This window comes from Notothenia rossii, assembly GCF_949606895.1.
Source record: "Notothenia rossii genome assembly, chromosome: 10".
NCBI classification, from domain to species: Eukaryota; Metazoa; Chordata; class Actinopteri; order Perciformes; family Nototheniidae; genus Notothenia; species Notothenia rossii.
In genome coordinates this window covers 34,668,460-34,692,170 of record NC_136908.1, presented here as the reverse complement: position 1 = coordinate 34,692,170, position 23,711 = coordinate 34,668,460, and the positions used below count along the sequence as shown (strand labels likewise).

Genomic DNA, 23,711 nt, shown 5'->3' with positions numbered 1-23,711 from the left:
ATATCAATATAACACAAATTGGGTTATTTACAGGTGTTGTTTTGTGTGCTAGAGGGTCGCTTTCATTGATGCGTTTTGCGCCCCGTGGCGTTGTTTTGATATTCCGCTGAAGTATACGTTGTGACCATAGACTGTATGTATAAATGGACGTAGTGTCCATGACGTCACCCATAGGATTCTTCAGAGTTGTCGAGAAGCCCTTATTAGGCGGAGTTGGCCACTAACGGCTCGACAGTGAAATCAGAGTCTAACTCCCGCCTGCTCCAGCCTGATCCAAATAAGAGCAAAGAGGCGGAGCCGAGGCGGGACCTGCTGCCACGAGCTGGAAGTAACAGAGCTACCTCAAGCTTAGAAGCAAAGCTAACATAAAATACATGCATACCAAGTTACTGTGTGGCACTTTTGATAAAACAGTGTAGTTCCACTATGTAAACGATACATTCATAATCAAACGAGACAATCTACAAGAGAATTAGCTATTTTTTGTTATTCTTAAGGCTTGTCATTCACACGTTAATAAAAGTAAAATAAGTACCGATACATAGCAGAACAATTGTGGCGATGTTCAGCTTAAAAAGCCTTGTTCAACATAATTTATTTAGCTAATACTACAGCGGGCTGCAGGTGAACCAAGTCCGCGTTTCACTGCATTCCTTGATCTTCAGTTATAACGCCGGACTCCGCCGCCAGGATGCTAACGGAGCCGCAGGGGGCTAGCCCCCTGCTGCTCCGTTAGCTCGGGCCGGCGGACTCCGGTGGCCACCACTGGGATAATTGGGTCCCCTTTTAACATTTGCTCACGTTTACCATTATGGGCGTCATAGCCATAGACTATAAAAGTCTTACCCAAGGCTGAATCATAAACTAAATTGTATATGTATATATATATATATATGTATGTATAAAGGGTTACGTCCTTAGCTGGCTAATAAGCTATATAACAAGCTAAGCTAACAAGCACATAAATACCTGCTAACGGGGTTAACATGTATAATATTATCATTTTAGACTTCTTGGAAGTTCTGTTAGTGCATTCAACCGCACAGCACGACATTTTAATTGTCTGGTATTTGTAACAAAATTCCCTAAAAGGCACAATCACCACTAACACGGCTAAAGCATCAAGTACCGTAACTACAACTAGCTAACGTTGTAGCCTAGCAGAGTGGACAAGTTGCTGTTAGCTGACAGTGAGGCACGTACCTGTCCATCAAAGTGACCACGTCCTATTTTATGCACAAACGTTAAGACCTAATATAAATAAAAGGGTCGCGTTATAAAACAATTCACTCAACAATGAATAATCATTAAGGTGGAATCTTACTATATCCCGAATAACTTGTATTGCATCCAGGGGTAGAAACATGTTTTTTCTGCTGTAAAGTTGGGCATTTTAACATGGGGGTCTATGGAAATTCATCCTTTCTTTATCCTTATTGGCCTCTCGGCTCTGCCCCAGATTTTTGCCGCTTGGCTGTGACGTAATAACTATTTTTTTCCTTTTTTTTCGAGGGAAGGGGGGATCAGAGGGCCTAAGTATAAAAGTCACGGCTCGCCACTGCAACTAACAGTGGTGTCTGCTGGTTGGCTAGGGGAAGGAAACTCCCTCCCTCTTTGAGAGAAAAGAGCTAATATGACACAACGTAAAACTTACAAAAGAGCTGAAAATATGTCTGATTTAATATAGATATTAGTCTTTAGGACAAAATAAGAATTCATGAAACAGAATGAAAAGTCGGACCTAAACATTGATGATTCATACAGTAAATGCTGCTTTGAGTGTGTCATAATGTCCGTCTCCTGACCTTTGAGTCTCCTCAGGTGGGCCTTCTGCTCCGTCTCTATGAGGGGGAAGTCCTCTCTTGATGGGCACCTGATCAACCGAAAGCACAGAGCTCAAGATTATCATTCATGTGATTCATTTTTGTGTCTGTTTTTTTATACGTAAATTGGACACATAAGAAGCAGAGATACAACAACCCTATACAACCACAGTCATGCTGAGGGGTTAAGGTTCACAGAGTGGTGCAGTGATGATGTACTGATGTAGACCGACTTGTAAGTTAGCATCAAAAGGGCTCCCTCAACGAAAAGCAATGGGATTTTTCCATTGGATTGGAATGTTGCAAAACATTGCTCTCAAGCAAACACACTTTCATGATACCTACACCTTTTGTTCATCAGGTTTATATCCATATTTAAATACTACTTTTATAGCGTAAATGCAATCAAGAGACATAAAAAGCTAACGTTTAAAAAGGAACTATTACTATCCCGGTGACATGACTGCACAATTACCAGTCTTATTCAGACACTTTTTACAGCTAACCGCCAACGATACATAGAAGTCTCAGACATTTCAGAAAAAACGTACTGACATATGTCATCGTCCAAATTTCAAATATCTTAAGCTTGTGCTATCACAAACCTTATTCCAGGAAATACATCATTCTTAAAACCGTTGAATTCTAGGCGAGGGAACAGGAAGTGGTAAACTACTGACTCGTTTCCAGATTTGTTGTTTAATTGATGACATATATGATACTATGACAGAACTCAACAAAAATAAATAGACGCATATACAGCTAAAAGAGTGCCACTAATTCAAAAACATGAAGTCCAGATGCTCAATTTGACTATCTGTAGGTGGTTTGTTCTTGTCTTATCAACAAAGCTACATGTAACATTGTAAATGCAATACATTGAGAAGTTAAGTAAATATTAGTTTAAGGGAAAATCTTTTAATATAATGAACAATAGTTCACATAAAAGTATTTTTTCTGCGTAGAGAGAAACCTTGTATGTTCATGTGCATTAACCCACTTGCTGACGGTGCGCTGGATGTGGCGGATCCAGACGTTCTTATCTTCTTTGGAGGCAGCGTGGAACTCGTACATCTCAGGAGGAGAGGAGTCGCTGATGAGGAACATGCCTCGCTCCTGATTGGCTATATCCCTCACTATCAGGTTCTGAAGGGACAGCACTGAGGACTTGTCCTGGATCACACACAGGAGGAGGGTTAGCCACAGGAACAATAATAGAGTGACAGTATGGAGAGCTGTCCTTCCAGTCATATGCACACACAAATATACATTGGTAGATGCAATGTTGGTGTGTATGTGAGTACATTTCTTACCAGACATGGGAAGAAGTATCTTTGGTCTTTCTCCTGCAGAAACACCAGGACGTCTGTCATCAATAAGACCGTTGTATCTACACACACACACACACACACACACACACACACACACACACACACACACACACACACACACGCACACGCACACGCACACGCGCACACGCACACACACACAGAATACAAGTTCACTAAAACAGGTTCAACTTGTTTCTCCACTATGTGAACCAATGTAAACCTGAAGCCACACCCATCATCTAGATACCCTGAAAGAAATCTGAAATGCTTCCGCTGTCATAATATTGTGAAATGTTGGACGAACCCCTACCTATCATACCCCCGGTGCTTTAGTCCATAATTTCAATGTTTCACGAATGTGTCAATCAATGTATTCCTTTTGACATCATGCTTAGTTGTGCTTTTTAAAAAATGACTAAAAGTATAGCAATGTATCAAGGTGCTGGGGGAATCACCTATACATTTTCAATAGATAGAATCAAGATGGCGACACGGGCGAATGCTGCGAACGCAGCGAACGCTAATCTCCTAGAAATTAAGGACGCTTTATCCAGCATTACCAAGGATATAAGTGGCTTAAATAAGACCCGAAAGGATGACAGCATAACAATTGAAAAACTGCTAGAAACCATCGGTAGCATGGAGAGGATTATGAAGGAAAAAGACGAGAAGACTGTCACGCTGGAGAGAAGGATCGAGGACCTTGAACAACAAACCCCGAAAGAGGATGTTATCATGACCGGATTAAAAATCATAAAACCATATTCCCAGGTAGTGAAAGGAGATTCTGCGCCTTCTACAGACAAAGACGGACATGATTCGGTCGAAACACAGGTGCTCGAGGCACTTAACGATCGTGGCGTGTACCTGAAGTCTGAGGAGATTCTAGATCTGCCACACACTTGGGAAGCCTTCAGAAAGTGGATTCCAAAGGGTGATCATAAAACTTGTGAGCAGAAAGACAAAAGTTTGTATGATGATTAACGCCAAGAAACTGAAAGGGACTGGAATCTACATTAACGAGCACCTCACGAAAATGAACGCCGATACTGCAAGAACTGCGAGAGACCTGAGGAAGAGGAACAAAATCGAAGCTACCTGGACCAGGGACTGTAAAATATTCATCAAAACAAACGAAGGGAAAGTATCGATTGTGAAGGACAGTGAGGACTTGTCTATATTTTAATGAACTATGAGGATAAGAATATTACTCCCGCTATTGGTAAAGTATTGACAAATAATGCAAATAGTGACAAAATCAAAATATATCTTCAACTCATAAATAGATCTTTTGACATCATTGCAATCTCAGAGACCTGGCAAACTGACTCAAACAATGTTGACAACCCGATTATGTGGTTTTTCATATGAATGGCAAACTCCAAAGAGGTGGAGGGGTTTCACTGTTTGTTAAGAACACACTTTCTGCGAGATTGGTAGAAAGTCTCTCCTTCTGCTGTAACAACCTCCTTGAATCTGTCACCGTAGACATTGAGCTAAAACAGAACAAACATATGCTCGTCTCATTCATGTATAGAAAGCCTGGAAGTAATCTTGAGGAATTTAATGAACAAGTAGAAAAAATGCTCAGACCTCATAGAATTAAAAACCTTTATGTGTGTGGAGATTTCAACGTTAATTTATTAAAATACAACTCGCTCCAACAGGCGAGACACTTCATGGATATGTTTTCTTCACTCGGGCTTCTCCCTCTAATAACCAAACCAACCAGGTTTACTAGCACTACTGAAACGTTAATTGATAACATTTTCCCTAACGTCCTTGAAACGGAACATCATAGTGGGGCTCTCATCACTGATGTCAGTGATCACCTGCCAATATTCACAATTTGCGGAAAACAACCTGTAAATACCAAAGAACAAAAGACATACATAACCAAGCGGACATTAAATGACAGTTCTCTAAATAAATTAAATATTAATTTAAAAAATGAAAAATGGCAAGAAGTATTTGAGATTCAAGATGTAAACAAATCCGACAATGAGTTTGTAAGGATTTTCATGCAAAACATGAACAAATGTTGTCCATATGTTAAAATTAAGATTGGCAACAGGAATAATAATGACTCAAAGCCCTGGTTCACTCGTGGACTGAAAAACGCTTGCTGTAAAAATAATGCACTCTATAGGACATTTTTGAAAAGTAAAAGTACTGAAGATGAAAGTCGTTATAAATTGTATAAAAACAAATTGACTACAATCCTTAGAAACTGTGAAAAACGATACTTCTCTGAAAAATTAGAAAATGCCATAGGAGATATGAAAACCACTTGGAAGGTAATAAATTGCATAATTAAGAAGAAAAGAACTGACAACAGAAATGAATTCAAGAAATTCCAAACCGAAGGAAAAACCCGAACGGATGTTGCAAATAGCTTTAATGAGTTCTTTACTGAAATTGGCCCCAATCTGGCGAGTAAAATCAGCCCAACTTCATCTAAAGTGGATAATTTTCTGAAAAACAGCAACCAACAGAGTATGTTCCTGAACCCAATTACAGAAAATGAACTGCTTGGTATTGTTAATTCTCAACACAGTAAACAGTCCAAAGATGATTTAGGACTTAGTATGAATATTGTTAAACAAGTTGCACCAAACATTGTATCCCCCCTAGTAAATATATGCAATAAATCGTTCCAACAAGGTGTTTTTCCCAATGAAATGAAAATTGCGAAGGTGATTCCGGTTTTCAAATCTGGTGATAAATCTAGTCTTAATAATTATAGACCCATTTCTTTGCTACCACAATTCTCAAAGATCCTGGAAAAACTCTTTAACAACCGTCTGGAGTCATTCCTCAGCAAATTTAATATACTATGCCCCAGCCAATATGGATTTCTGAAAAATCACTCTACTTCTTCAGCAGTAATTGAACTGGTTGAAGAAATTACCAACAACATTGAGAAAAAGATGAATACAGCTGGTAGATTCATTGACCTTAAAAGGGCTTTTGACACTGTCAACCATACCATACTGCTACATAAATTGGAACATTATGGCATAAGGCAGGCCTATTCAACTGGCGGCCCGCGGGCCGGATGCGGCCCAGAACCAACTCCCGAGTGGCCCAGCCTCCCGTAGCCAAATCCCTACAATAGTACAGACCATGAACGCAACACTCCGCGTTGCATAGAAACCACCAAACCACAACGCAGCACGTTTTTTGAAATTGCATCTAGTGGTGCTAGTAACGGTGGTCCTATGATAGCAACTCTAAAACATGTCCCTCTCAACTCTGAAGCGTAAACAGAGACAAAACGGTAATTGATCTTGTGGAGCAGATCCAAGTCAAGCTGGACCTTTTCGCTACCGACTTGAGCACGGGTCGGATGCTGCATTTTCCGACGCTCCCCAAACACATCACATCTCCGGCACAAATCACGGATGTGATGACAGATTTCATTGCGAGGTTGAAAGAGAACTTTGCCGGTCGATTGGATGGACTTGCTCTGCCCACAGACGTGATGATGGGCTTTGCCAGAGACCCCTTCACTGTTGCAATAGAGGGGGACGTATCAACCGGAGCAAAGGAAGTGGTCCCCTGCATCAATAAGGGGAAATATACACTGGAGCTTATTGACATGCAGCGCACTAACGGGCCAGCGAAGTTTTGGAGTGATGTCAAAAAACAGCAGTTCCCTAACGTTCAGAAAGTAGCGATCTGTGTGCTCAGTATGTTTGGATCAACATACACATGTGAATCAAGCTTTTCACACATGAACTCAATCAAAAGTAGCACTCGCTGCTCCCTGACTGACAGCACTCTTCACCAATGTCTTAGGATTGCATTGACATCCTATGAGCCAAAAATCACTGCTCTTGTTCAAAACAAAAAATTTCCCTTCTCCCATTTAGAAAGTCAGCGATGACAAATCACAAATGAGGTGATAGTAAGCACCTAGAGTAGTTTACTATAGTAGACGTGTTGTGTAGTATTCATTCATATAGTTACCCGTATCCCTTTTTATGGGTTTGTGCACTGAAGGGTTTGACAGTTCTTTCTGTATTCATTTAAGTGCACTTTGTAATGTGTCTGGGTCAAATGTGACCAAAACGTATGATTTTTTTGTTATTACTTGAAAAGTGAAAAAATATTGCTACCTCTTTGTGTTGCATTGGAGCTCTTTAGTTGTTTTTTTTGTATGTGAGGACATTTATTAAGACTGCTATTATTGTATTCAGTAAATGCACTTTGTGATGTGCCTGGTTCAAAAAAAATAACCTGAATATTTGACTTCTAAAGCAAACAAATGTAATGCTCCAACTGTGCACTTTTTTTTCAGATTCTGTTAAATTAATGCTAATTTGTTGTGTTTTTATGCACTTTTGGACCTATTGTTAGATGAACAATGAATAAAAATTGCATATTTTTCATCGCAGTAATATGTGTTGGTTTAAAATGTGTCACTATCCCCTTTTTACAGGCCGCTGAATGTCTGGCCCAGCTGAATTTTGTAGTTATAAAATCTGGCCCAACTGAATGTGTAGTTGAATAGCCCTGGCATAAGGGGTCAAGCCAAGGAATGGGTCAAGAGTTATCTGATAAATAGGCTACAATATGTGGATATAGACGAGGCGAAATCAAACAATCTTCCTATAACGTGGAGTTCCTCAAGGATCAATTTTAGGTCCGAAACTGCTCCTGATTTATATTAATGACATTATCAACACCTCCAACATGTTTAAATTCATTTTGTTTGCCGATGATACCACCATTCTCTGCTCCCGTCATAATCTTGGTGATCTTGTTAAAATTGTTAATGCAGAATTAGAAATACTATGTAACTGGTTTGCAGTTAATAAATTATCTCTTAATGTGGCCAAAACAAATTACATGTTATTCAATACAAAGTCTGAGAGTAGAAATGTAGCTTAGCGCAAGTTCAATCAGGAAGACAATATCATCTGGTGTCACACGTTATCTCAATAAGCAATCAGGGGCGTTAAGCCCCGGCTAGCCAATCATCGCACCTGCTAACCCCTTTTAATCTGCTCTCCCCTCCCTGTCAGTTGTCATTTCAGGCGTCAACACACAAGCAGCAGCAGGGCTTCGCCCCAGCTCCAAGGATATTCATCAGCTCCGCAGTCTTGCGGATTAAGCTACAGGCGGCGTTCCCCAGTCGGCTAGCGGTTCCAGCCGGCCGCCCCGCAAACCCGGATGCGGGAGGAAAGACAAGGAAATCGGGCTCCAAGGAAGTTCCTCCGGCTTAATGGAAATGACCTACTTCACGAAAACAATTGACGCACGCCTTCAGTCTCCCGAGAGGACATCACTGGCAGCAGGGCCGCTCAAATGCGGCGCTTCCGGCTTCACGCGGAACGGGCCCTCATCGCATGCGAAGCTTTACCCATTGCTGGCTTCAACCACAGCCCCTCCCGCAGGCAGGCAGGGCTTAAGCTACATCCCCTTGAAGCTACTTCCTCCTGCGCCTCACCTCTAAAACAGGCGTCAGGGTAGCACTGGCAAGAGACAGTTGCAACAAATTCATGAGATGTTTCGTTATATTGTTATGACATTCGGGTCATGCAGAGTGAGATCACTACCCCTTTAAGAGAGGGATGTGGCGCGTGCAGAGCGAGCGAGCGGGATACATGTTTTCTAGAAGCAAACGAGGCAGCAGAAAGGAAGGTCTATGATCTTGCGAATCTATCTTTCGAACCGAAGAGCTAAATAAATGCAACGACCTCCCAAGAAGAGCTCGCCTCTCTCCAGTCTTTCCGATAAAATGGGTTATAGAACCCGAAGCGTGTTGCTTCTGCCCTGGGAGACGACACAGAGTCACCCCCCCCCCCCCCCCCCCGTTTCCTCGACTACGGTCTGGGAGCCGACAGGAAGTTCAACACTATGCATTGCTACCTTTAGTTCAGGGTTAATGTGAGTTTCAGGCAGTGTTGGGTGTAACGTGTTACAGTATGGAGTTTCAGTAACGTATTACTTTGCGTACGAAGAATGTAATACATTAATAATGCAGTTCGGGTATTGCTACTGTTAGAAATTAAAATCAATGTTTTGATGGTATAATGTAGCTTAAACATACCGTCAGTTTAAACGCTCTTTTATACTGAAAAACCAGAAATTCTTGTGCAAAAGCAGTTAAGCTTTTATTCTGAAAATCCTTCATCTACGGTTAGCATTTAGCATGTGGCTAATATACGATTTCCTAAAGAGGTGAATTGAGTAGCGAAATGACATGGATTGGTGCAAACCGAAACCTACTGATTTAACACTGCAACTATAGATGTCGAGATACTACCATGCTGAATATTAAATGAAAGTACAGTTTATTTGAATACACTATTGTTTACAGACGAGAGTAGCATGTGACAACATCCGGAATGACCGGAAACCAAACCAGCCGTGAAGCATTTTCTGTATGTTTTAGAGTATTGATTACAGCATTTAGAATGTGTTACATGAAAAGGGATGAAAGAGAATATGAGGAGAAAAGGCGTGTTAAGCATATGTTGAAGGTGAAAAGTACCAATCCTCTGTTTAAATGCAACAACGGACATGAGAGGCGAGGTGAGCCGGCTGGCGGGGACGAGCCAGCAGAGGATATATAACGGCACCGAACGGGGGATTTTGCGCTTCTCTTCTTGCTCAGGAGAGCCAGATCACAGCTGTTTTCTGCTGGAACAATATTCTGTCTGTAACACTACCGCGCCTTTTTTAATTAAAGTATCCCATTTGAATCTTTTCAGAGACTCCATTTAGTCTCATTTTAAAGCTTCTTTCCTGGACGCGAGAATAAAGAACATTACAATGCTCAGTACTAACGCAGTTTCAAGCTTCAACACAGTGTTACCTGAAATTAATGGTGTTTCGTAGGGCTTCTTTTCCTCAATGACCAAGTCGCTGCACATTATTCCGTTTATGACACGACCAGATACTAAATAAATTAGGAATTGACTCCCAATATTAATTTAATGATTATTGACTGAATGATCGTATTTTTTTTTTTCTTTTTCTTCTCCACTAAGAAATATTCAGTTTCTCGGTGCACCAACGGCTGGATCTGCGACAACAACATCTCCTCGGCAGCACTGTCCAAATCTGTTCACAGTCTCTGATCCACTAAATCCTTACACATTACAGAGGTGAATTAGGTTCAAGGTGAATATCGCGTCATGACGTAACGTTTACATCGCCGTTTCTCTCCCAATACCGCTGTCAAACAAACATCAATAGAGGATTGCGTCGGGTAGTTTTTAATCATACAAGCCAGATTCATCAGAACTACTTCTTCAAACTATATTTTTCTAGAACGCCGTGACGCATCGGTTATCATGTGATCCAGCGGCATTAACGCCGCTGCAGCGCGCATGCACCGGAGCTATTCCATTGTTAACTCACACGCCAGCGGTCGCCTTTAAGCACTCACTGTCCGACTGTCACATAAGTAGCCAATAATTATTTCCCATCTCTTAGCGACATGTTTCAGTATGGATTTATGCCGTCGGCATCACAACACCGTCATTAAGGTTATCTGGCATCCTACAGGTGATGTTGCTAGCAACTGAGCTAATCAGTCATTTTGACTACTGTCACTATCATTGCGGCATTAAAACGTTTCCTACACAATAACAGATCTTGGTGCTGCCCGACTTGTATAATTATTTCAAGGTGCGGTCGCGTTCTAGTCACTTTGTTCAAGCGTACTGCTCGTTACAACTCTATTCGCTTTAGCGTAGGCCCTAGCATGACTGGTATAGCACAAGGCAATCTTGATGACAAGGTCAATGTTCCCCCTTTCTACACACAGAGATAATGTAATCTTAATAGTGTGCAGGCCAAGGCTGGCTCTTCAAAGCAGATATTATCGACGCGCTTTAAAGTTCCCATCATCCGTTCAGCGGAACTCTTTCAGCCTAGTTCCTATTCATGAGGAACTATAGGCCCAGTCACACACCCGGAGTGCCTAGGCATCACATCAAGCTCATGGTATTAATGTTTCTCTAACCAAACTGTGTGCATCCACATAAACGTCAGGCGTGTACAGCAAACATCTTCAACGACAGTTGCTCTTCCTCACTGGGCAAATCGTTGTGGTGCCAGTGGACAGAAACACAGACACAGGCACGGACACATTATGCTGGGGGTTATTCAGACAATGAGAATCTGGTTTGAGATGGAAGGAGGAATTGGTGAGCAAAATGTTTAGATGATCTGGTGACTTTGGCCCGGTTTGCTTTAATTGCACAATATTATTGCCTGTCTATAATAATACCTTGTTGCTAACTGCGTGCTAGTAACTGTGAGTTCATTTTAAGTGAGCAAGTTAGCAGCTATTATTATACAGTTTGGATGAAAACGTAGGGTTACTTATGGTAACCCATGTTATACAGTATAAGCACAGCGGAGCCCTCTACTGGACTCTATGGGTACTCCCCTCGATCCTATCTATGCATGCATTCTTTCACTGAGACTCATACCCGTAGCCGGCCCCCTGGGCGGGCCTACCTGAATGCGCGCGCATCCACCGCATAAGAGGTGGCCTCGCCCGTTCACTGCTATCCCTTTACTTTCTCTTTTAGCTGAGCAGCATAGGGCAGCAGTGCTCCATAAGTAGAGGGCTCCGCTGTGCTTATATAACATGGGCTACCATACGTAACACTACGTTATATCTCTCACAGGCTCCGCCCTCTACTGGACTCTATGGGTACAGGGGGCGGAGCCCGACGTATACCCGCTCTGCTGTCCCGCGAGAATACCGCTCCATCCCCCTGTTTCAGACCGGCTTTCTGTTTAGCAGCCGCTGCACCTCTCTCACCTCTCCCTCGGTCGTAGCCAAGGAGAAAAGAAAAAGAGGCTGCGGTGGGCCGGGCACACCCTGACGCGCTTACCCCGCGGAGGTGTGCCATAACGTAGAGAATTTCCTCCTCCTGTCTTAATGCAGGAGAAAGGAAAACCTCCAGGCCCTATGGGCCCATGTGCGTGTTACGTCCCCCGGGGCTGGGGGTCCGGGAATCATAAGCACATTACGTCCGGGGAGGGGGTCAGATGCCTATTGACCCACAGCCCCCCTCTCCCTCCTCACCAGTCCCGCGTTGCCCCAGCAAGCACAGACGATGAAAAGGAGCCAGACATGTCCAAGAGATAAAACTTAATGAATGGACCTGGTGTTGACCAAGATCCCGCCGTGCATACGTCCTCCACACTTTTAAATAGGGCTGTTGATACAGCCATGGCTCGTGTAGAGTGTGCACAGACTCCCGTGGGGAAGGCTGTCCCCGCCTGTCCGTAGGCGTGTGAAATGCATTCACAAAGCCAGCCTGCCAGGCGTTTCTCGGACAGAGCTTTTCCAGTTACCCCACCGCCGAAACACACAAACAGCTGTTCCGTGTGTCTAAGGGCAGCCGTGCGCTCTACATAACATGCCAGTGCACACACCGGGCAGAGGAGGTGCAATTTAGCCTCCCTCGCCCCACTGTGGGGTGGGGAGATGAAAACCCCCCAACTGAATAGCCCTCGACCTGAACGTACTCCTCAGGCTCTTAGGCACATAGGAGGGGTTCAGTCTGAGTGTCGCACCGCTTTGGTCACCCCGGATATTTAAACAACTCGGGTGCACCGACAGAGCGGTTAACTCAGACACTCCTTTGGCTGACGTTAAGGCCAGTAACAATGCTGTCTTCCATGACAGTGCTTTCAGGGAAGAGAGCTCCAGAGGCTCAAATGGTCCTGTGACCAGAGCCTCGAGCACCAGCGGCAAGTCCCACTGCAGGGCTGAGAAGCACACCACTGGGCGCAGCCTGCAGATCCCTCGCAAAAACCACGACATCAGCGGCTGGGCAAAAACTGACCTGTCGCCAAATCCCTCATGGCAGGGCGAGATGGCTGCTACATACACATTCACTGTGGAATGAGCAAGCCCTCTGTCCATCAACAACTGTAAGTACGAAAAAAATTGATCCCAATTTTACAAGATAGGGACTCTATTCTTCGCTCCTCACACCATCGCCGGAATCCCAGCCACTTCGGCCTGTAACAGGCTGTGGTGGATCCCGCTCTAGCTGCCTGGATAGACTGAATAACACTATCAGACAATCCACCCTGCCTCAGCCTATCCCTCTCAGGAGCCAAGCCTTGAGAGGGTGGTCCAGAGTGGGTAACGCCCCGATTGCACCTGCCTCCTGAGAGATCGCCACCCAACTTGGGGGAGCGCCCAGGGCTGGCCCACCTTCATCTGTGTCATCTCTGAGTACGACGGCACCCCCACGCGATCCGGTGCTACCAGGATGACTGACAGACGTTTCCGCCTCACTTTCCCCAGGAGAGGGAGAATGAGAGGCAACGGTGGAAAGGCGTAAAGCAGCTTCTCTGGCCACGGCTCGTGTGCAACGCGTCTACCCCCAAAGGCGGGTCATCGTTCAGAGCCCTGGCGAACAGATCCGCTTCACCACCTCCAGGTGAAGCGCCCACTCGCCTGGCAAGGGTCTGCCCCTCAGCATGAGGTCGGCCCTACTGTTCTCCAGACCCGGAATGTGGAGGGCTCTCAGAGATAACACCACCTCTGCAGCCCCAAACCACAATTTCCCCGCTGCCACTGTGGTGCCGTTGTCGCTCCTGATCATTACATGTTTTCCCTGGATTAAGGGTTTGAAATGTTGGAGGACTAAAACTACTGTAGTACTCTAGGAGATCAACTGTGGGGCCCCAGCAATAAAGCTGTGGTACTCTCTGGTGACCCGCCCCGCCGCAAAACTCCCCGTGACGGGAAGCTCTGCCCATGGGGGGTCGACACAGAAAAGGGCCGACTCTCTACTGAGGTCCTTGAACGCACCGCGGCGCACTCCCGTGGGAACGCGTGCTCTGCAATGATGTTTTCCGCCCAAACAGTGAAAAAACATAAATCGGAGTTCTTACACTTGGCGTTAATTGTTTCCCAACCCCGCTACGCCGGCCATAATGTCACTGTACCCGCATAGCGCGGTTTATCACTCTCACCCGCGCATGCGCACTAGCTGCCTCCTTTACTGGAGTCACAACCTGGGAAGCGAGCGGGGAACTGTACTGTCAACATTACGTGGCCGTGTGGGTGTGTGGAAAGAAGAGACACTCATACTGGAATACAATGTATCTTTTCTCTAAAGATGCCCTTGCAACCAAAGGGTCACACAGGGAGGAGGCGGGATTCGCCCTTGCGTCCTGGAGAAATCACCTCTTCTCCGCTGGGACATTTCCCTCCGCTGTGGTCAACAAAGCGGCGGAGCGGACTCCGCCCTGCCTGTTGATATATGCACTTTGGTGCTGTTATTGCTCCTGACCATTACATGTCTCCCCTGAATTAAGGGTCTGACATGCTGGAGGACCAACACTACTGCCCGTAGCTCTAGGAGGTTGCTGTGCCACGTCTCTGTTAGAGACCAACGCCCACCTACAGCTTTCCCCAGGCAAAAAAACGCAAATACTTTCTGTGTTTTGGAGCCTCTGCTGAGAGGATGATAGCTTTGCCTCTCTTATGCCTGCGAACGGAGGAGGGATGCTGCAAAACTGGAGTAAATAACTCAGTCTCAGCGTCCTATTCATCTACTCTGTTAACACGTAGCTGCGCCTCCATTCCCCATAACACTGTGATAGGGGATGTGCGACCAGCTGTGAGGCCCCAGCGATAAAGCTGTGGTACTTTCTGGTCACCCGTTTCACCGCAAAAAAAACAACCTGTGAAGGGAAGCTCTTACCATGGGGGGTCAACACAGAAAGGACCGACTCTCTACTGAGGTCCTTGAACGCACCGCGAGAGCGCGTGCTCCGTCAAGGTGCTCTGACCCAAACCGTGAAATGCATCAAGCGGAGTTTTTACACTTGGGGTAAAATGTTTCCTAACCCTGCTACACCGGCCATAATGTCCCTGTACCCGCATAGCGCGGTTTATCGCTCATACCCGCGAATGCGGACTAGCTGCCTCCTTTACTGGAGTTACAACTTGGGCAGCGAGTGGGGAAACTGTACGATCAACATTACGTGGGTGTGTGTGGAAAGAAGAGACACTTAAAACTGGAATACATTTTATCTTTTTTTTTATTTTGAAAAGAAGACTTTGAAACCAGTGGGTCAAACAGGGAGGAGGCAGGATTCGCCCTTGTGTCCTGGCCGGAGAAATAACCTCTCTCCGCCGGAACACTTCCTCCCACCGTCAGTCCACTCCTGGAGGATGGAGCTCCCCACCCGGTACCTCTTCGCTGCGGCGGAGCCCTCGTGTCCTGGCCGGATAAATCACCTTTCTCCGCCGGGACGCTACCACACACCGCCAGATGTCCGGCAGGGGGGGTGAAACGAAGGCCGGCTGTGCTGGACGGCCCGTGCCGTAGAAGCCCTGATGCAGGCGGCTCACCGGCCTCGGAGGTATCTGTGGGGGAAGTGGCAAGCCTGCACACTCCGCCGCCATAGCCATCCCCGCCGAGAAGTCCTGACGAGCCGACCTCTGCTGATGGCCTTCCAGGCGGTTAGGGTTAACCGAGAGGAGGACGACGATGATGACACCTCGTCGTCCTCCTCTCCGATGCCCGGACCCATCCAGGCTGCTGGGATGGCGAAGACGAAGGGCACTCCCTGCACGAGGTCCTCCATCTCCACCACGTCGAGCTCTGGGTCCTCCACTGGCGAGACGTATCACCCCTCGAACACCGCCACTCTGTGCAGGCGGCTGGATCGGATCAATAGCCGACAGGCGCTGCAGACTGCCGATGGAGGCAGGTTAGCCGCCGCGTGGTCAGACCCCAGGCACTCGATACACCGAGTATGGGGATCATCACTTCCGATAGAACCCGGACACGAAGGACACGGGCGCTCCTCAGGTGAGTCCATATTCGATTCTCCGAAGAAAATCTTTTCCTTGTTCTTTTCTATCCTTTTATCTCTCGCTCAGTTACTCAAATAGCTGCTTAGCTGAAAGAGAAAGGGATAGCAGTGAGCGGGCGAGGCCGCCTCTTATGCGGTGGATGCGCGCGCATTCAGGTAGGCCCGCCCAGGGGTCCGGCTACGGGTATGAGTCTCAGTAAAATAATGCCTGCATAGATAGGATCGAGGGGAGTACCCATAGAGTCCAGTAGAGGAATGAGGAAATTACATTACGGGTCAAAAGTTTTATTTACAAGTATTAAAAGTAAGCATAGGACACCAAACCAACTGAGACCTGTCTGTCCACTGCATCTACACACACACACACACACACACACACACACACACACACACACAGACACACACACACACACACACACACACACTCTGGCCCTTTCTTATTTCTCTAACTCCCCTCCTCGACTCCTATCCTCGAGGCTTAGTCCCGCCCACAGGAGATGCGAGCGGAGGAGCCGAGGAGGGGAACCGAGGAGAGAGGAGGGGAAGCAGCAGGCGGTTAGAGAAATGAGAACTCCTCTCCTCTGAGCGGTCATTTTAAAGAGACGTCCATTCATGATGACAGAAGGCACAGCACTCTGTCTGATGGACAGATGTGTTCATGACGACTTACATATTTACTTTTCATTCATTCACAGTGCGGTATAATGAGACAATAACAGGCTACAGATGCGAACACACACACACACATATATACCTATATATATATATATACCTATATATATATATATATATATACCTATATATATATATATATATACCTATATATATATATATATACCTATATATATATTTATATACCTATATATATATATATATTTATATAAATATATATATATATATATATATATATATTTATATAAATAAATATATATATATATATATAAATATATACAATTTCAGAATCAAACAGAGCACTCTCATAATAACGTAACACTATCAGAGACTGGATATATCCCCCCTCTCTCTGGTCGCTACAATGAGGAAAATAAATTACGGGCCAAAAGTTTTATTTACAAGTATTAAAAGTAAGTAGAGGACACCAAACCAACTGAGACCTGTCTGTCCGCTGAATCTACGCACACACTGTACCACACACACCTACACACTGTACCACACACACGCACCTACAGCTCCTAAAACAGGCTACAGCCGTTTTCCGGGTCACTACCGGAGGACCGAGGAGTCGAGGAGGAGGATTTGATGAAATGAGAAAGGGCCACTGTACCACACACACCTACAGCTCCTAGAGCATAATCAGGCTACAGCCGTTGTGTATTTTATTATGTGAAGCACTAAATGGTTTTAGAAAAATATCGAATCTTTGTAGATATCTACTAAACTACAGCATACAAATACAGAGAGTAATGTAGGCCTGTTATACTGAGTGATATATATTTTACACACTGCTCTGCTTTCTGCACGGACCTCACAGCTGTTCTCACTGTAAACATCGCATCGCGATGAAAGCAGTTAATAAAATAATATCCAGGGGATGCATGCAGAGCTGTCATTGGCTGAGATCAGTCCGGCCGTGCGTCAAGCCTCTTTTAAACATCACTGTTGCCGGAAATACATCAGCGTATCCTCGGTTATAGCTCCTCCAGAGAGCCTCCTCGACGCTCGATCCTCGGTCCTGTCGCATTTAGAGAAATTAGATGTCCTTCAACATGGCGTGCCGAAAACCATTTCCGGGTCACTACCGGAGGACCGAGGAGTCGAGGAGTCGAGGAGGGGAAATTAGATAAATAAGAAAGGCCCAGAGAGCTGAAGTACCGATAAATCAACAGAAGAAGACAGACAGGAAGTTAACACTAAAGGGAACAGCAGAAAAAGACAGGCAGGAAGTAAATACTAAAGGGAACAGCAGAAGAAGACAGACCCGGTTGCGTTCCGATAATCCAAAAATCAGCTCCTAAATTATAACCCTATCTCCTATTCCTTGACCTCTGAGTGAAACGTCACGGGGTTAAGGGATAGTGGATAGGATAATTCAAAAGGACTTAGGAGAAGAGACTGCGGTAGTTTAGAGAATGCACTTTCACCATCCGACGTGTTTATGATGCGCCAGCGGACGTCATTGTGTGCGTCTGCTGCTGTGGGGAAACTGTGGAAACTACAGTGTTCGAGACAACGGACTACAACATGGATGTATAATAAGAACGAGGGACTACAGTAAACTCATCTTGAGAATCTGCACCATGCTCTGATGCCTTTGTTTTATGCTTTATGAACGTGGACAACAGAGAAACATATTCTTCATGACCAAAGTTGTAATTGAAATAAAAAAGGAAAGTGAAATTTATGCTCGTCACCCTCTCCCTCCGGTCCATATTAATACAAATAATCCCAATACGTATGATTGTATGAAAATATCTTAAAATAAATACAAATGTATTTATTATAAACGTTAGTCCTTAACATCTATCACTGTGTATATCACCATTCAAACATCTTTTAAAAGTTGAACAAACCCCACACAGCTCAGTGAAATGTTGACTTTATTTGATAATTTCAGTAAAAACTAATGTTCATATTTCTCTTTTTGATTATAATACTGATGAACGTTCAAAACAAAGCACTTTGGCAAGTTACCACATACGTTTTAAAATGCTTAATAAGCACCGTAACTTTCATGATATAACTTCCCAGTCATCGTTTGTTTCCGTGAACGGCCGACTGTTGTGTGACGGCAAATGCTGCGGCTGCAAGGCATTGTGGGGCAGCATTTTCTCCTCTCCTTTCGTCAAGGAAGGGAGGTCCAGTGGTTCCTAAGCTAAAGGAGGTTATAAAGGAAGTTTGAAACCTCCTTTCCTTTCATTTGGAGAATTGGAACGGCACTTAACATGGCTGCCACTGACGTACTTCCGGGTCATTTCACTTGGTTAGGAAGGTTCCTAAGCTAAATGGACTATTGGAACGCAACCCGGATAGTTTTACAGCTTGATGTACCTTTGAGCCGGGATCCTGGGGTTTTCCAGAACAAGGTTCCTTCATGGACCAGTCTCCTGCGGAACAGCTCTGAAGGCTTGAACAGTCCCCCATCCCTCACTCTGGTTTCAGAACGCGGGTCTAGCTTGGCCTGGATCTCTTGCAGACGCTGTGTTTTTTCCAGGTCCTCCATCTGCCAACCAGGAAAAAAAGTTACTGTATCTTCCTTTTGGAGTACAAAAGACAGTACTAATGAACATGAAAGAGCCTTGCTAATCTGATTCTATTTCAATGTAATTCAGTAGTAGTGCAAGTGAAATATTCTGTTATGCACGAGTCAACACGTTCCATGCTCTTTTGAGAAATCTGATGTACAAATTCATCTGTCGATTGAATGTTTCTCATAACTCTGTCATTATGCTGCTCTCAAATCCATGTTTCAGTGCTGTACGATACCAGTCACCTCTGTGGAAACATTGGAATAACTGCCTTTTTTAATTTATATTTGAGTGTTGTATGTCTTGTAATAATGGACAAAGAGACTCTTTAAATAAAGATGATGATGATGATGATGATGATGATGAGTAGGGGACAACAACAAATTGTTGCTTAATGAATTATTCTAAACATAATCCAGACATGGGAAGACATGGGAATGACCAACAGTTTGCAGCTGAATTGCAGTTGACTCTTCAGTCAATTTCACCAACATCAAAATCAATGCAACGCAAAACAACTAGCTTTTAACTTGGTTCACTTTTAAAAGCATTTTGCCTTATTTTTCTTCAAGGTTTCAACGATTACCTTTTGTCTTATAATAATAAGATTATAACATAACAGATGTGACACAAGAGAAGCTCAACAAATGCTAACAGCCCAAGCCCATATTGCCTTTATATATGTTATATCTTATACTGTATATGGCCAATATGTTTCCAAAACAAATGTGGTACCTGTTGGTCTATTGAACTTAGAAGTTCTCTGACCATGAAGCTAGCCTGGGCTATAGAAGAGGCTTCCTCTTCATCATCTGGAAGAGAAATACAGGAAACAGGATTATTAGCTAAGAATAAGAGCCTAAAGCAAAAAGCACAAAGAAAAAGTAAAAAACATATTTTATTAACGGGCAAATTACTTTTTGTAGACGGAACATTTACCAAATGTATCAATTTTGCCAATCATTAAACAGATTTAGGTTTGGGAAGACTTCTCAGACATTAACAACCACCAAGCAAAACATAAGGGCAGTAAACTGGGTATGGAGGTACACTTCGCAGGTATAGTGACTGATCATTATCTTCTTATATAGGATGCTTCACCGTTCACTGCAGTATTTTCCAGAATACGCTGAACAAGGACAGGATATTTGGAGATCCGCTGAATCACCAACAAGATGCACTCCTGAACACCATGGCGACGCAGCAAGGACCCACGACTCACCCGCTACCCAGGGACAGAGAGAAACACAGAAAAAAGGATCCTGTTTGACTTTTATTTTTATTTTGCAACCACACTCAGCTCACCCTGAATGATCCCTGGTCTGCATCCATCCCATAGTAATACATCTATAACCACCCTCTGGCTCAATCCCCAGCCCAATGGCAGAGCGAGTGCATGCGCCCATTGTAACTAAATGGCATTGCTGCTCAGGAATAAAGGCATTTACACATTTGACTGCAGGAATCTATGTACCATAATATTAGATTAATTGATAGGTCAGCAGAATAAGGTCCAGTCAGAATACACGATAGGTTAAAATATTTTAAAGTCCATTGTTGGCGGGGCATTAGAAACAGATTTACTATTCAGAGTTGAGGACAGCAATTCAGCCAATCCACTGATAGAAGACATATAATATCTAGGTGGTGTATACTTATAGTTTCCTTTAATCTTGAGATGAAGGGCTTCATCAGCAATTGTAGCTTGTGTCTTTACAAACCAGGGCCTTGGGAGGTTTACTTAGACCCCCGACTCTGTGTTACCAACACAAGGGGTACAGTTGATGCTGTGTCTCTGATGGGTCTCACCCGTATGAAGCACTGGAACTTCTTGTCTCTGGCCAGCAGTTCCTTGTACAGTTTGGCAGCCTTCATGTGGCGGCTGCAGAACTCAGCGTAGGTCTTCCTCATGTCGTCTGCACACTGACCTGAGAACTGGTAATAATATAATATAAATAATTTAATAAAAATATATAATCTATTTTCACATTTAAAATAACAATACCAACTCAAGTTAGGCTTATAAACAACTTATACAAGAGCTTAATTGAATACTAGATACTGATTGGTCAATTTGGATATCCAACAGTTTGCTCCTTTTTCATAGCAGACTTTTGTTAAGGACGCTTGATCAAGGGACTGGTCTGGTAAATGTAACGTCATCTCTGACCAAAACACCAATACTTGTTGAATATTTATCGCAGGAAGACATTTTTGGATTCATGATGGCTAAACTGAAATAATCTTGAGTAGCGCTGCTTCGCGTAAGACGCACTTTTTTTCTCAATGCAGGTAATACAATCATAATAAATCAATATCTTGTGTCAAATTATTGATTTATTTGCATCTATTCAGGGTCATTCTAAACCCTGTGTTCCTGACACCGGCACACCCTGTCAAAGTTGCTAAGCCATAGAATTACGCAGAAGTATTTTCTGTCATAACCAAATGAGTTCTAGTTCTGCGTGACGTGTGCAGTGTTTCTGTCACCTGCTCTAGAAGAATGTCTCCCAGCTGGTGGATGGTGTAGTTGCGGTATGATCCAGGCTGCAGGCTGCAGTTGTGCCGCAGGAGAAGCTGAGCCAGGAAGTGGGAGTGTATCCTGATCAGCTGGTCCAGGCAGGGGAACATGGCATGAACAGTGCACAGATCCATCTGGAGCTCATCCAGCATGCCCTGCCGGAAAACCCTTTCCATGATGTGCAGCGTTCTCATGTGGTGCAGCTCTGTCTGAATCAGCTCTGAGAAGAGCACACACATACATATGTTTGAGTCTAAAGGATCTGTGTTCAACGATACATTAAATGTCTGTACTATTGGGATGAAAGATAAAGATGAATATACGTCACCATAGATGACATCCTGCCTCTTGATGATGTTCTTGCGGTGTGTTTGCAGGTAGCTGCTGTCCACGGCCATGCTCCAGGAGTCGGCCTTGAAGTCCTGTCCCTCAAGCTCCAGCTCTTCTAACACTGAACTATAGTAGTTGTCTCCTAAATAAGAGAAAACCTTCAGCATCAAACAATCAGAGGCTCACAAATGCTGTTAGAGCTGCACAGTGATCTACCCAGGAGTGAAAAGACAACTTGATCCTTCACTTGTTTCGAAAATCTGTTTCGAAGGTCAGCAGATTACCCTGTGCAGTCAAACTTGTGTTAAGGTGAAAATAGTTATATATCTTTTAGTAATTTCAGACATTCATCATGTACAATATAGAGTACATCATCAGCAATCATCATATCAATAAACAGAAATAACAGCACAAAACATGACATCTCAACTTTACTGTAGACCTATTTATTACACTGCATTAAAGAGAGCATGATAAAGTGCTCTGCATATCATAAACATATATGAAATGTATCTTATATAACTGAAATTTATCAAATGTTTTTAGAAATACGTCAAAAATGCTCCTTTGGTCTCCCCACTCTGTGAGTGGTTGGCCAGTGTATGTTTGATTAATTTAATAGATTTACTTTAAGCTTAGTCACTTTCCATAGCTTGCTCATGTAAATGTGTCCTGTCTTAGTCCTCTGTGCTGTGTCTCAATTTGCGTACTTAGGTCCTTACATTTGCTATTTTGAGTGCATAAGTGCTTACGAAAGCAAAGTATGCCGGATGCTGTGCACTACGAGTTCTAGCATTGTCGACTGATAACATAAAAAAAACACGTGTGGAACATTGGACACTTCTCACACTCAACAATCCCCATCTTATGCAAATAAAAGTTATACATGTTGTTGTCTTGGTGATTGAGCAGTCTGTTTTGATTTGCTACCCCTATGATAACATTGCTAGCTACAGTAGCTAACTGGATAACATAGGCGATAGTCTCTTCCTGTGAGGGCACAGCAGCCATGTCTGATATGAGACAACACCACCTGTTCCAACACTCTGAAACTACAGTGTACAACATGCGGCAGGGCTGCCCCTGGCCAACTTGTGGCCCCACGCAAAATTGTGTGATGAGGCCCCCCTTGCTTCTGTGTCGCGAGCATCAACGGGGGGGAGCACGCTCGTGCACTGCGAGCGGCGAGAGCTGAGGCGCGCTGAATTGCGCCGCATTTGCGCATAAGATGAGGCCCCCTCCGCAAGATGAGGCCCCACGCAGTCTGCGTGATCTGCGTGTAGGGAGGGGCGGCCCTGACATGCGGTGTACTAAGGGAAGTATCTGAATTGATACACAGCATTGGTGTTACTGAAGAGTCTCAAACACTCGTGCTTCTTCTGACACACTACACACCTTAACCAAGTTGTCATTCTCCATCTAACCTAAAAAACCATCACCATTTTCTGACATAATAGTCAATTCACTTCGCCTAAATTCACATCAGGTGGGTCACTGAACTCTCCTAACATTGCTTTGCACCTCCTACAGGGAATGCCAATAGGTCTGTAGATCTGGAGGTCCTGTCCGTTTGTTAACTCAACATGGGCCTCAAAAATGTATTATGAATATAGTTTTTAATTGCCAACAGGTGTAGGCACAACACAAACTACAACACTATAGTACAGTAACACTCCTC

At 44.2% G+C, this 23,711-nt stretch overlaps 1 protein-coding gene across 2 annotated transcripts in view; it reads right to left on the bottom strand.

The window, feature by feature from the left end:
* The window catches only part of arhgef2a (Rho guanine nucleotide exchange factor (GEF) 2a), a 113,902-nt gene that overhangs the window by 59,732 nt on the left and 30,459 nt on the right, over positions 1–23,711 (bottom strand). For both annotated transcript variants that reach the window (XM_079653318.1, XM_079653319.1), the window contains 9 exons: positions 22,032–22,175; positions 21,673–21,923; positions 20,992–21,117; positions 20,284–20,407; positions 19,918–19,994; positions 18,986–19,157; positions 3,137–3,213; positions 2,824–2,996; positions 1,806–1,873 (listed from right to left, as the gene is read on the bottom strand). In XM_079653318.1, coding sequence (XP_079509444.1) covers positions 1,806–1,873; positions 2,824–2,996; positions 3,137–3,213; positions 18,986–19,157; positions 19,918–19,994; positions 20,284–20,407; positions 20,992–21,117; positions 21,673–21,923; positions 22,032–22,175 — 1,212 coding nt within the window. The remainder of the gene's footprint in view (positions 1–1,805; positions 1,874–2,823; positions 2,997–3,136; positions 3,214–18,985; positions 19,158–19,917; positions 19,995–20,283; positions 20,408–20,991; positions 21,118–21,672; positions 21,924–22,031; positions 22,176–23,711) is intronic.